Source organism: Pristiophorus japonicus, chromosome 9 (genome assembly GCF_044704955.1).
Source record: "Pristiophorus japonicus isolate sPriJap1 chromosome 9, sPriJap1.hap1, whole genome shotgun sequence".
Lineage (NCBI taxonomy): Eukaryota > Metazoa > Chordata > Chondrichthyes > Pristiophoridae > Pristiophorus > Pristiophorus japonicus.
The window spans coordinates 30384271-30399612 of record NC_091985.1 but is presented as its reverse complement, the minus strand read 5'-3'; the positions used below and the strand labels follow the sequence as shown (position 1 = coordinate 30399612).

Below are 15342 nucleotides of genomic sequence, written 5' to 3'. Positions count from 1 at the left end.
TGTTTTGCAAAGTCAATTGAGAGGTTTGAGAAACATGTGCAAATGTCATAGAGATGCAAATCCTTCTTTCTTTAATTTGTTAATTTAATTTTAATTATTGGTCATGCTTAACACAGCTTTTTAAATGGATTAAATTGAATGCCTGTGCTATTGAGTTAACTTGCTCCCCGAGGAAAAATTGCCAAGGACAATTGTCAAATTGATCTTGACCCATTGACCCACACAGATAGCTACAAATCACTCTATACACAGGACATTGATCTGTCAGCCATGGCTCAGTAGGTAGCACACTCGCCTCTGAGTCAGAAGGTTTTGGGTTCAAGTGCACAAAAATTGAGGCTGACACTCTAGTGCAGTGCTGAGGGAGTGCTGCACTGTCGGAGGTGAGGTCTTTCAGATGAGACGTTAAACCGAGGCCCCGTCTTCTCTCTCAGGTGGATGTAAAAGATCCCATGGCACTATTTCAAAGAGGAGTTTATGCCCCATATCCTGGCCCTTATTTATCCCTCAATCAACATAACAAAAACAGATTATCTGGTCATTATCACATTGCTGTTTGTGGGAGCTTGCTGCGTACAGATTGGCTGCTGCGTTTCCCACATTACAACAGTAACTGCACTTCAAAAGTACTTAATTGGCTGTAAAGTGCTTTGAGCCGTCCGGTGGTCGTGAAAGGTGCTATATAAATGCAAGTCTTTTTCCACCTATTGATAAGGCTTGGATAGTTTGTTTTTTATATTTTTTTAAAAGTTAGGAGAGGAGCAGGGAGGTGGGAGTGGGGAGGTGGTTACTAAAGTAAGTCTCTGCACCACTGAGCAGCAATCGCTTCACAATTCTGGTCTGAATATTCAGCAAATGCCAATTGACCATGCAATTATTTGCATAGCGCTGCTTCAGTCTGTTGGCCTTAATGGAAACGATCCCATTGGAAATAAACTGGCAACTACTGACTTGAAACCTGGGAAAAATAGATCAATTAGAAAGGAGGGGAAACTCCATTTACAGTGTATGCAGTGTCATTAACAGAAACGTGGAGGTTCTTAAATTAATAGTAAATTACAAACAACATTTTATAGGGAAATAGGAGAAGGTGAAAGAAAAAAGAAAGACGCATTTATATAGCGCCTTTCACAAACATAGCACGTCCCAAAGTGCTTTACTGCTAATGAAATACTTTTTTGAAGTGTTGTACTGTAGGAAACGCAGCAGCTAATTAGCACACAGCAAGCAAGCTCCCACAAACAGCAGTGTGTTAATGACCAGATAATCTGTTTTAATGATGTTGGTTGAGGGATAAATATTGGCCAGGAGGTTGAAATCGCGGAGTTCAACAGTTCTAAAAAGCACAAAATAGTTCGGAGGTTAAGACACAGCACCTATGCATTCATGTATCAGTAAGTGTGCACTGTACTCCTGCGTGCTAATCTGTACAGTATTGGGTTTGCACCATTATAAAATAAATTCCCGCTGTACCTCTTTCAGCTCTTCATACGTAATCAGCATCACATCCTTGTCATCAATGTGTTTCTCCCAGCTGAGCGCATGATCAAAGTAGGAGCCCCAGCCAACTGTTTAAAAAATAAAAAATATAATGTCAAATAGAAAAATATTAAAGGCAGAGTCACACTTGTGCGGCTGTATGATGTTTGGGCCACACTGGATACTTCTCTCTTGCTCAGTGCCAAGAACCATTACTGTAAGCGAGTTCCTCATTGTCCACAAACAGAAAGGTGACCTCACACATATTTAAAAAAAATATTTGTTCATGGGATGTGGGCATCGCTGGCAAGGCCAGCATTTATTGCTCATCCCCAATTGCCCTTGAGAAGGTGGTGGTGAGCTGCCTTCTTGAACAGCTGCAGTCCTATGGTGAAGGAACTCCCACAGTGCTATTAGGGAGGGAGTTCCAGGATTTTGACCCAGCGACGATGAAGAAATGGCGATATAATTCCAAGTTAGAAAGGTGTGTGGCTTGGAGGGGAACGTGGAGGTGATGGTGTTCCCATACGGCTGCTGCCCTTGTCCTTCTAGATGGTAGAGGTCACGGGTTTGGGAGGTGCTGCCGAAGAGCCTTGGCGAGTTGCTGCAGTGCATCTTGTAGGTGGTATACACTACAGCCACGGTGTGCCGGTGGTGGAGGGAGTGAATGTTTAAGGTGGTGGATGGGGTGCCAATCAAGCGGGCTGCTTTGTCCTGGATGGTGTCGAGCTTCTTGAGTGTTGTTGGAGCTGCACTCATCCAGCACACACACAATATCTGGTGATGCAGCGTCGGACACTGTCAAACACAGCAGCTTTGTTAATGTCATTTGCTTCTTGCAAATGATCCTTTTGTGTCTTACCAGAATAGTTAATCTATTAGACAATGTGCCTTAGTTTAAAAGCTGTGAATCAGATTTATTAAAGCAACAACTAAACAGTAGCAAAATGTTAAAGTGTAATTTTGTCTAGAATTAGTGATTTAAAAAAGGGAAGTCCCATAACATTGGATACGGGAGTCAAGACCACATGTAGTCTGCAGGAGAAGTGGGAATAGAAGCTGAAAGATATCGGAATGAGGCACATAGACACAATGCAGTTCCCATTTTAAAGTCATACATTCAATCTTTACTTTTTATATTTTTCCAATATAAATTACTATGTCCACATTTAAAATGGAAACTACCTAAGTAAACGTGTCACGCTGTAGTTACCCCATCTCACCAGTGGTGGCGCCACATAAGTTCACATCTGCAGTTTCCATTATAAATGTGGGCAGAGGAATTTAATCTCCAGTAGGAGACTAATGGAACGACCTGGGAAATTGCATAGTATTTATTTACCGCACAGAAGCAAGCCATTCGGCCCAACCAGTCCAAGTTGGTGTTTATGCTCCACACAAGCCTCCTCCCACCCTTACTTCATCTCACGCTATCAATATATCTTTCTATTCCTTTCTCCCTCATGTGCTTATCTAGCTTCCCCTTAAATGGATCTTTACTATTGGCCTCATCGACTCCCTGTGGTAGCGGGTTCCACATACTCACCACTCTCTGGATAAAGTAGTTTCTCCTAAATTGCCTATCGCATTTATTAGTGAAAACAGGTCACTTGGGCAGTGCTGCCCGATTCTCGCTAGATTTACGATGGGAGACTGGGAAAACCCCTGCAGAATTTCAGAGCCAAAGTTTTTAGTATATTAATAAGGTTAGTACTAAAGTCAGAAACAGCAAGACAAGGGCCTGAAGCCAGGAGGAAGCGATCAGAGGGAGCCAAAACTAAAAAACTCATGAGTTGGCTGGGAGAAGGCAATGGTGTCTTTTTGAAAGTGTTTTTTTTTTGTTTTGCTCCATTTGATGAAGCTGAACCAGTCGTGTCCTCTGCTGAATGGAGTGACATTTCTGGTAGAACACACAAAGCAGAGCTGAAGTGGTAGGGTGTGCACTCCCACGCCACTACGCTTTTGAGCGCACCATTTTCCCTGCAGCTGCCCAGATACTGTTGACACATCTTCCCCCTCATCAAATTACCAGCCGTAATCATACAGTACAGAATAGGTTTAACAATTCTGATCCAAGGGAATCCCCGTCCTCCATCTAATAGACTGAGCTAATTGAAAAAACTCTGACTCTTCTAATATGTTCTTTTAAATGACTGGGGTGGTGGTGCGGGGGAGGGTGGGGGGGGGGTTGATTTTGTTGGGGGGGATTGATGTGTCATGGGGTGGGTAGGGTAGCACTCCCGGAAATCAGATTTTAACGGCCGGGCTTTGTCATAATATCTGAAATGGGTCTCCCGCGCATAACCAGATAGATTGACGTCAAGGCAAGTAGGCGGGAGCATGAATTGGGGTGGGAGGCGACTGATGCTGGGTAACCAAGGAAACGGTCCCCGGCTTAAGGTAAGTACTTGGGGGTGAGGAGCGGGGAGAGTTTCAAAAAAGATGCCAAAAGACTTCCAAAAAGTGTAGGGAGGCAGCTTTGCTGTTTAGCCTGGCTTTCTACACTCTGCATTGTACCAGCGTTGGTCTCCCGACTTGATGGGGCGGGAGGGGGTCAAAGAGCGAGGGATGTGGTTGCTAGGCAACTCCGTTGCTGCCATCAGCCCACTTGGATGACAGGTCTTGGGCTTCTCGTTAATCCCACACAAACCTGTCTGTACCTTTAGACTTCAACAAAAATAAAATTGTAATCACCACGTTGGTTGTAGATTCCACAAGACTGGAAAATGTTAAAAATGAAAATCTTCTGCCTGGGGCAGGTGGAGTGCTCCAGACCCTCTTCCCCCAAACAGTAGAGACATTTTGTGCCTTCAAGATTTGTATTCCTCCTTCAGACTTCCCTAGGCTTATGTTTCCTTTCACTCCAACACAAGCAAACATACCACAGCTCAAGGTACAAAGCCGATGTTACTTTGTGTTTTCAGATGCCATTAGGCTTACAATCAGGGTAGTTTTAAGTTTCAGATTTTTTTTTTAAACTGTACCCGCTTTTTGAAGCTGTTGGTTAACTTTTGCTAATTTTCAAGGTTGAAAATTTATGGGTGCGAGGCAATCTATCTATCAGGCAATCTTTTTCTCGTATCGGTCTGGATTGCGAGGGAGGCGTTCGAAACTCCCCATATACACAAGAATAGCACTCCAGGCTTGGATGGACTTGAACTTTAGAGTTTAAGATTTATTGAGAGGAACATGAAATTTATATTCTACAATAATAGAAACACAGGGAACTTGGAAGCAGCTTCAAAGGGAGACTGAGAGTTTGAGTTGAGGTTACAGCAGACAGTGAGGCCAAGAACTAAGGAGATTTACAATGTTTTTTTTTGGGGGGGAGGAGAGGGGGGGTTTCACAGTTCTTCCACCGAAGTTACAATGGAAAAACAGGGCAATCCTCTGCGTAAAGTCACCCCCTAAAGATGGAGCACGTGATAACAGTAGGAGATTTTGCCTTTGAATTTGTACAGTTAAATGTTTAAGGGCCGTTTTAAGTTGGGGCAGGAATTGGGGGCTGTCGGGCTGAAGCAGGTGGTGAACCATACAACAGCCCCCATCCCGGAGCGCCAGACCTGGGAGAGCTGGTGGGAATGCAGACATCGCCAGTGGGCGAGACTCAGATTGGTGGGGGTGGGGGGAGGGGGGGGGGGAAGAGGATGGGTCAGGCGGGGTACATAAGAACGTAAGAAATAGGAGCAGGAGTAGGCCATTTGGCCCCTTGAGCCTGCTCCACCATTCAATGAGATCGTGGCTGATCGGATCCTGGCCTCAACTCCACTTCCCCGCCCGCTTACCGTATGGTCTCCAGCAAAGGTAAGTAGGTATATGGGGATGGGGGCCAGCAAATCTACGATCGGGAGGGGGAGAAACACAAGGCAGGGGAGACCCACGACACCCAGGAGGAGCACTCCTGCAGTTAGAATGTCATCAGGACGCGACACTGCCATTTAAAATGAGGCCCCCGCTTCTCTGTGTCAGGAGGCCTTCCCGTGCATGGTCAGGCTGGTAGAAGCTATGGTTGAAAGGCAGGGGAGGGGAGAAAGGGCAGGAACACAGCACAAATCCCCAGTCATCTTACCCCCTGTCCACACTGATTAGAGAGGGGGTTAAAATTGACCCTTTAAACTGAAGCCTACTCCATCGCTCACTATGAGGCTGGAAGAAAGTAAAGTATCACAGTCTTCCATTTTAGATCAGGAAACGGTTAAAATAAAGGTGCTTTGATCTGGGGTGAACTGAATGCTGCATGAGCCAGAGTAGGTGTTGGTGCTTGAGTCTCAAACAATTTGTGTTTGACTTCACAGTAACATTCCATTTAGTCATCTTGCTTGCATGGCCTTTGGATGTTGAGATCAGAGTGATTGTTCTTCTAATTACAAATGATTGACAGCACACTTTGAAAAGACTCTGCAGGACTTGTGCATTCTATACGCAACACCGCAGTATCTGAACAGATACACTTTGAAACTGCAGCCCGATTACCAAGCAAACACAGTCTAAGAAACTGCTCGGTTTGTCTACATTACAACGCATCAAAACTACTTCATTGGCTGCAAAGCGCTTTGGGACGCCCAGAGGACATGAAAGGCGCTATATAAAGGCAGGTTCTTTCATTCTATTCCCAGAAACTACATAAAGGAATTTTCTGAAAAGGGTATGTTCATTTGAGGGCTGATTCTCTCAAAAACTTTGCTGTTTGGGATTTTGTCCATGTTGTTTTCCTTCTACAGTCTCAGTCTTGACTCTGTGGCAGCACTCTTGCCCGAGTCAGAAGGTCATGGGTTCAAATCCCATGCCAAGACTTGAGCACATAACCTAGTACTGACACTTCAATGCAATACTGAAGGAGTGCTGTATTGTCGGAGGCATTGACTTTCACAAAACATATTAAACCCTGTCTACCCTTTCAGATGACATAGAAGGACCCAGTGCACTGTTTCAAGAAGAACAGGGGAGTTCTCCTGGCCATCATTTTCCCCTGAATCAAACTTCCTGCCATGTTTGCCTACAACAGCAGCGACAATTCAAAAATAATGAGTTGGCTGTAAAGAAGGTGCTATATAAATGCACCTTTGTTCTTTTCTCTCTGTACTATTTTATTTGTAAATAAATGCAGGACAATGGTTCGACCAGTATGAAGTGGTACACTGAACACAGTGAAGGCTATGGGCCGCGTCAACATCCCAGTTCTAGTGCTGAAGAGGAACTTGCTACGCTGTCTCAGTACAGCTGTGACGTTGGCATCAATAGGCAACGTGGAATATTGCCCAGGTATGTCCGAGTCACAAAGAAAATGATCGATCTTACCTGGTCAATTACAAGCCTCCTTCCAATCATCAGTAAAGTACTGGAATGATTAATCAATATTACAAGAAGAAAAACCTACTCACTCATGCTCAGCTCAGGTTGACCAGAAACACTCCGCTCCAGTCCTCACTACAGCCTTGAGTTAGACACGGACACAAGTTGAATGCCAGAGGAGAGCCATGGATACCAGGGCATTACAATGGCATTGAAGAGCCCGAGCAGAATGAGGATCAAAGGGAAATTCTTCCAATGACTGGAGGCAAACCTGACAAAGGAAGACAGCCAGAGGCAGTCGTCACACTGCAAGACATCTCTGCAATAGTTCCCCATGGCAGCATCCTTGCATCAACGATCTTCAGCTCTTTTAACAACCTTCCCTCCATCACAAGTAAGGAGTGAGATTGACAACTCAAGTGCTCAATTCCATTCACAATTCCTCTGAAAATGAAGCAGCCCATTCGAGCAGGACTTGGACTACAACCAGGCTTGGGCTGACAAGTGGCACGTAACATTTGTGCCGCACAAGTGCCAATGGGAAAAAGGCTAACCATATCCCTCTAACCGTCAACAGCACCAATCGCTAAGTCAACCCTCATCGCCACCTCAGGAGTCACCATTGACCAGATATCAACAAGAGCAGGACAGAGGCTGGAAACTCTGCAACAAGTGGCTCAGCTCCTGACCCCTCAAAGCCCATCCATCTACAAGGTTCAAGCCAGGAGTGTGAGCATTCGCCTGAATGGATGGAGCGGCAACAATACTGAAGAAGCTCGGCACCATCCGGGGCAGTGCAGTTCGCTTGACTGACACCCGGCCACTGGAATCATTCACCCCCTCTGTCACCAGCACACTGTAGCAGCAATATATATCTACCGCAGGGTTACCTTAACAGTACCTTCCTCTCCCTGCGACCTCATCACGCAGAAGGACGAGACTGGGAACGCCACGGGAACATCAGCTCTCAAGTCATGCACCATCCCAACTCGAACATATACCGACCACTGCAGTTGGCCAATACGGATGGGGTAGATTCTACAAATTCACGCTCGTGCCACAAAGCTTTCAGGGTCAGGAGCACATAGCATGGATATCAGAGGGGCCTGCAGAAATACTTTAAATTATGGTGTCAAGCCAAGACAGGACTGGCTTACAGAGTGTGATTTGTAGCGGGGTAATCTACACGAGCCAGACATGAGAAAGTAGTTAGAAAATGCCAGCAGTGAGGAGACAGATACAATGCAAGACTTGCGATTAGAGACAAGGAAGGAATGGGAGACTTCTTGAATTACCTACTCACCATGGATATTAGCGAGTAAGCCAGGTAGACTAATTGAGGAGCAATTCTGGATAGCAAAGTACTAATCTTTAATCTTGATCTGATCAGTAGAAGAGAAGTGGAGCTATTGCGGACTGTGAGCACTGAAGTCACCCAGAATAGTGCTTTCAGCACAGGTAAACGTTATTGTTGATAGCTTCGAATCGGTTTGGTAAAATGTTTTTTTTAAGTTGCAGAGAGTTACAGATTAGGAAAGCGATAGAGGCAGTAGATAAACTTAGTGAGGTGGTAAAGAGGTATGTTTTAGCCAAAGGAGACCAAAGTTACATGACTGAAGTGATCAGCAGCGATACAGAATAAACAGAAGTGCTTTGATCCTCCTTTGCATTGAAGTAGAAAAAAAACAGTCAGTATAAGGGGAAACTTGGGTTTCATTGAGAAAAAGAAAAGGCAGACCATAAAGAAAAGATATACGCATCGTGCTCTCCTCACCCCACCAATCCCTGCGGCACAGAGAGGGTTCTGTTGCTTCGATAATCAACTGCATACACTTGTATATCCTGAAGTCAGCTTTCCAAAGGGCCGGTGGCTTGTGATTAAAATTCTAAAAGTATTATGCAGTTTGAAACGGTTAAAAATAACCGTCATGGTAGCCAAGACGTGTACCTTCTCCAGTCATGAACTTTTTGAAGAACTCATCCCAGGATGCAGGGTTGGGCAGGAGAGGGTTATTCAGACAGAAGTGATAATAGGACACCGCGTTGTCCTTGGGATTGCGACACACAACCAGCACCTATAGAGAGGCGACAAGAGAAATTTGGATTTAATCTTTTTCTGCAACACTACTGGTGTTATGTATTTAACCCCTTGTAACCTGTATTACACTACCACCAGAGGGCCTACCTGTTGGGAGTCCCAAGGGATCCCAGCATCCCTTGGGAGCACAGTATATAAGCAGGCCACCCACGAGGTACCGGCACTCTGGAGTCTTATTAAAGGAGCTAAGGTCACACTCGCTCATTGTACACAGTACTCAGTTTCATCCTTTATTTTGAACGTATCAACTGGGGAGACCAAACAGAACAACATCACAATCTATTCTGCTTTCACATTTATAACAGGAATCGCTTCAGTGGAGGTTGCGGACCTGGTTCCAATCAGCACTCAATTTCATAAAGGTGGTACTCTTTGCATTAACAAAAGATAAACCATTCATGGTGTAAAGTCTACTCTCAAACCACACCGGTAAAAAAGATTGTTTTACCCTCCCTGGTTTCAGATTTTACTGGCTGAAAGGGGTCATGCAAGTAGCTTGCTCTCATGACTATGTTAATTCCACTCGTGATCTGGCCATCAGGTTTCAGGTTCAAGCGCAATTTAGTATGACTCACCCTCCCTCTCTATATAGAAGTGCTTGCCCTATACTCTGCTCCTTTCTGGTGACAGTCACGTTTATGAACTCATTTGTGTAGGGAAACCCAACTTCAGTTGGCATTTTACCAGCCAAGGCGTATCACACTGGGCACCGACCAAGTCTACCACACGCAATATCCTGCTTGAAATAACAGATAAGTGCCACTTCATTTATTTTCCTCTTTTCTTTTTGTCAATTTTCTCCACACCCCAGTTTCTTTCCTGACTTCCTCAGGTCCATGCTGAGCAACAGCATAGAATGGCATTTGTGAGTTTGGTAAGTGGGTGAGTTTTAAGGGTTATTCTCTTTAAACCATTTGGAGGCTGGAGTAAATTGTGAGTGGCAATTGCCAGTAGCTTCTAAGTAAGTAGCAGTTTAATTTAAAGGGGAAAAGTTAAATAGTTGGGAATCTTTCAGGTTTAGGCAGAGAAAAACAAGGTAACTCTCCGGTAGCAGGCAATTAGCAGCTAGTTAAAACCAGTTCTGTAAACGACTGACCAGTAGTGAGTCATCTGACCTAGATACAGTTTAAAAAGAGGCAGCTCGTGCAGAGCATGGAGTGCAGCAGCATAGAGTGGCATTTGTGAGTTTGGTAAGTGGGTGAGTTCGGGCAAGAGGGGGTGGCAGGTGCTGTTTTGTCTTGTTTTTCCTACCAGTGCTGACACTAGAGCAGCTGATAAGGAGTGTGAGAGTAGGACCCGGAGACCAGCCCAACCAGTTGCAGACAAAGATAGAGGGGTGCAAAATCGAGAGGTGACGTTACAGCCAAGCTGGTAAGTGGTTGGCTGTTCGACTGGTAAGTATAACTCTCTTTTAGACTGACTTTTAGATTGGTTTAATTGGCAGTGAACGACTAAGTAGCTGCTTGGTGTTTAAGTAAATTTTAGTAAGTAAATTAATTTAAGGGTTAAGTCATGGCAGGAGAGCTCGGACCCGTGTCATGCTCCTCCTGTGCTATGTGGGAAGTCAGGGACGCTTCCAATGTCCCTGACTACTATGTGTGCGGGAAGTGTGTCCAGTTGCAGCTCCTGACAGACCAAATTATGGCACTGGAGCTGTGGATGGACTCATTCTGGAGCATGCGCGATGCTGAGAATGTTGTGGATAGCACATTTAGTGAGTAGGTCACACCGCAGGTAAGGGTTAGGACAGATAGTGAATGGGTGACCAAGAGACAAGGCAAGAGCAGGAAGGCAGTGCAGGAGTCCCCTGCGGTCATCTCCCTCCAAAACAGACACACCGCTTTGGATACTGTTGGGGGAGATGACTTACCAGGGGAAGGCACCAGCAGCCAGGTTCATGGCACTGTGGGTGGCTCTGCTGCACAGAAGGGTGGGAAAAAGAGTGGGAGAGCTATAGTGATAGGGGACTCTATTGTAAGGGGAATAGATAGGAATTTCTGCGGCCGCAACCGAGACTCCAGGATGGTATGTTGCCTCCCTGGTGCAAGGTCAAGGATGTCTCGGAGCAGCTGCAGAGCATTCTAGAGAGGGAGGGTGAACAGCCAGTTTTCGTGGTACATGTAGGTACCAACGATATAGGTAAGAAGTGGGAAGAGGTCCTACAAGCTGAATTTAGGGAGCTTGGAGTTAAATTAAAAAGTAGGACCTCAAAAGGTAGTAATCTCTGGATTGCTACCAGTGCCACGTGCTAATCAGAGTAGAGGGAGCAGGATAGTTAGAATAAATACATGGCTTGAGCAGTGGTGCAAGAGGGAGGGATTCAAATTCCTGGGACATTGGAACCAGTTCTGGGGGAAGTGGGACCTGCAGAAAAGGGACGGTCTGCACTTGGGCAGGATTGGAACTGATGTCCTGGAGGTAACATTTGCTAATGCAGTTCGGGAGTGTTTAAACTAATATGGCAGGGGGATGGGAACCTATGCAGCGAGATAGGGCGAAGTAATATGGAGTCAGAAACAGATGGTAGAAAGGTAAAAAGCAATAGTGGAAGGCCGAGTAAACAAAGGCAAGAAATAAAAAGGGCCACACTATATCATAATTCTAAAAGGACAAAGGGTGTTAAAAAAACAAGCCTGAAGGCTTTGTGTCTTAATGCAAGGTGTATCCGTAATAAGGTGGATGAATTAACTGTACAAATAGATGTTAACAGATATGATGTGATTGGGATTACAGAGACGTGGCTCCAGGATGATCAGGGCTGGGAACTCAACATCCAGGGGTATTCAACATTCAGGAATGATAGAATAAAAGGAAAAGGAGGTGGGGTAGCATTGCTGGTTAAAGAGGAGATGAATGCAATAGTTAGGAAGGACATTAGCTTAGATGATGTGGAATCTATATGGGTAGAGCTGCAGAACACCAAAGGGCAAAAAACATTAGTTGGAGTTGTGTACAGACCTCCAAACAATAGTAGTGATGTTGGGGAGGGCATCAAACAGGAAATTAGGGATGCATGCAATAAAGGTGCAGCAGTTATCATGGGTGACTTTAATATGCATATAGATTGGGCTAACCAAACTGGAAGCAATACGGTGGAGGAGGATTTCCTAGGGTGCATAAGGGATGGTTTTCTAGACCAATATGTCGAGGAACCAACTAGGGGGGAGGCCATCTTAGACTGGGTGTTGTGTAATGAGAGAGGATTAATTAGCAATCGCATTGTGCAAGGCCCTTTGGGAAAGAGTGACCATAATATAGTGGAATTCTACATTAGGATGGAGAATGAAACAGTTAATTCAGAGACCATGGTCCAGAATTTAAAGAAGGGTAACTTTGAAGGTATGAGGCGTGAATTGGCTAGGATAGATTGGCGAATGATACTTAAGGGGTTGACAATGGATGGGCAATGGCAGACATTTAGAGACCTAATGGATGAAATACAACAATTGTACATCCCTGTCTGGCGTAAAAATAAAAAAGGGAAGGTGGCTCAACCGTGGCTATCAAGGGAAATCAGGGATAGTATTAAAGCCAAGGAAGTGGCATACAAATTGGCAGAAATAGCAGTGAACCCGGGGACTGGGAGAAATTTAGAACTCAGCAGAGGAGGACAAAGGGTTTGATTAGGGAAGGGACAATAGAGTACGAGAGGAAGCTTGCAGGGAACATTAAGACGGACTGCAAAAGTTTCTATAGATATGTAAAGAGAAAAAAGTTCGTAAAGACAAACGTAGGTCCCCTGCAGTCAGAATCAGGGGAAGTCATAACGGGGAACAAAGAAATAGCGGACCAATTGAACAAGTACTTTGGTTCTGTATTCACTAAGGAGGACACAAACAACCTTCCGGATATAAAAGGGGTCAGAGGGTCTAGTAAGAAGGAGGAACTGAGGGAAATCCTTATTAGTCGAGAAATTGTGTTGGGGAAATTGATGGGATTGAAGGCCGATAAATCCCCAGGGCCTGATGGACTGCGTCCCAGAGTAATTAAGGAGGTGGCCTTGGAAATAGCGGATGATTGACAGTCATTTTCCAACATTCCATTGACTCTGGATCAGTTCCTATGGAGTTGAGGGTAGCCAATGTAACCCCATTTTTAAAAAAAGGAGGGGGAGAGAAAACAGGGAATTATAGACCGGCCAGACTGACATCGGTAGTGGGTAAAATGATGGAATCAATTATTAAGGATGTCATAGCAGCGTATTTGGAAAGAGGTGACATGATAGGTCCAAGTCAGCACGGATTTGTGAAAGGAAAATCATGCTTGACAAATCTTCTGGAATTTTTTGAGGATGTTTCCAGTAGAGTGGTACAAGGGAGAACCAGTTGATGTGGTGTATTTGGACTTTCAGAAGGCTTACATAAGAACATAAGAATTAGGAACAGGAGTAGACCATCTAGCCCCTCGAGCCTGCTCCGCCATTCAACAAGATCATGGCTGATCTGGCCGTGGACTCAGCTCCACTTACCCGCCCGCTCCCCGTAACCTTAATTCCCTTATTGGTTAAAAATCTATCTATCTGTGACTTGAATACATTCAATGAGCTAGCCTCAACTGCTTCCTTGGGCAGAGAATTCCACAGATTCACAACCCTCTGGGAGAAGAAATTCCTTCTCAACTCGGTTTTAAATTGGCTCCCCCGTATTTTGAGGCTGTGCCCCCTAGTTCTAGTCTCCCCGATCAGTGGAAACAACCTCTCTGCCTCTATCTTGTCTATCCCCATCATTATTTTAAATGTTTCTATAAGATCACCCCTCATCCTTCTGAACTCCAACGAGTAAAGACCCAGTCTACTCAATCTATCATCATAAGGTAACCCCCTCATCTCCGGAATCAGCCTAGTGAATCGTCTCTGTACCCCCTCCAAAGCTAGTATATCCTTCCTTAAGTAAGGTGAACAAACCTGCACGCAGTACTCCAGGTGCGGCCTCACCAATACCCTGTACAGTTGCAGCAGGACCTCCCTGCTTTTGTACTCCATCCCTCTCGCAATGAAGGCCAACATTCCATTCGCCTTCCTGATTACCTGCTGCACCTGCAAACTAACTTTTTGGGATTCATGCACAAGGACCCCCAGGTCCCTCTGCACCGCAGCATGTTGTAATTTCTCCCCATTCAAATAATATTCCCTTTTACTGTTTTTTTTTCCCCCAAGGTGGATGACCTCACACTTTCCGACATTGTATTCTATCTGCCAAACCTTAGCCCATTCGCTTAACCTATCCAAATCTCTTTGCAGCCTCTCTGTGTCCTCTACACAACCCGCTTTCCCACTAATCTTTGTGTCATCTGCAAATTCTGTTACACTACACTCTGTCCCCTCTTCCAGGTCATCTATGTATATTGTAAACAGTTGTGGTCCCAGCACCGATCCCTGTGGCACACCACTAACCACCGATTTCCAACCCGAAAAGGACCCATTTATCCCAACTCTCTGCTTTCTGTTAGCCAGCCAATTCTCTATCCATGCTAATACATTTCCTCTGACACCGCGTACCTTTATCTTCTGCAGTAACCTTTTGTGTGGCACCTTATCGAATGCCTTTTGGAAATCTAAATACACCACATCCATCGGTACACCTCTATCCACCATGCTCGTTATATCCTCAAAGAATTCCAGTAAATTAGTTAAACATAATTTCCCCTTCATGAATCCATGTTGCGTCTGCTTGATTACACTATTCCTATCTAGATGTCCCGCTATTTCTTCCTTAATGATAGTTTCAAGCATTTTCCCCACTACAGATGTTAAACTAACCGGCCTATAGTTACCTGCATTTTGTCTGCCCCTTTTTTTAAACAGAGGCGTTACATTAGCTGCTTTCCAATCCGCTGGTACCTCCCCAGAGTCCAGAGAATTTGGGTAGATTATAACGAATGCATCTGCTATAACTTCCGACAAGGTCCCACACAAGAGATTAATGTGCAAAGTTAAAGCACATGGGATTGGGGGTAGTGTGCTGACATGGATTGAGAACTGGTTGGCAGACAGGAAGCAAAGAGTCGGAGTAAATGGGTACTTTTCAGAATGGCAGGCAGTGACTAGTGGGGTACCACAAGGTTCTGTGCTGGGGCCCCAGCTGTTTACATTGTACATTAATGATTTAGACGAGGGGATTAAATGTAGTATCTCCAAATTTGCGGATGACACAAAGTTGGGTGGCAGTGTGAGCTGCGAGGAGGATGCTATGAGGCTGCAGAGTGACTTGGATAGGTTAGGTGAGTGGGCAAATGCATGGCAGATGAAGTATAATATGGATAAATGTGAGGTTATCCACTTTGGTGGTAAAAACAGAGAGACAGACTTTTATCTGAAAGGTGACAGATTAGGAAAAGGGGAGGTGCAACGAGACCTGGGTGTCATGGTACATCAGTCATTGAAGGTTGGCATGCAGGTACAGCAGGCGGTTAAGAAAGCAAATGGCATGTTGGCCTTCATAGCAAGGGGATTTGAGTACAGGGGCAGGGAGGCG

General features: G+C 45.0%; 1 protein-coding gene across 1 annotated transcript in view; it reads right to left on the bottom strand.

Annotated features, from left to right (window-relative positions):
• sult6b1 (sulfotransferase family, cytosolic, 6b, member 1) overlaps window positions 1–15342 on the bottom strand; it is a 64265-nt gene that overhangs the window by 7432 nt on the left and 41491 nt on the right. The window contains exons 4-5 of the mRNA XM_070889240.1: window positions 8720–8846; window positions 1474–1568 (exon numbers count right to left, since the gene is read on the bottom strand). Of these exons, the coding sequence (XP_070745341.1) occupies window positions 1474–1568; window positions 8720–8846 (222 nt within the window). The remainder of the gene's footprint in view (window positions 1–1473; window positions 1569–8719; window positions 8847–15342) is intronic.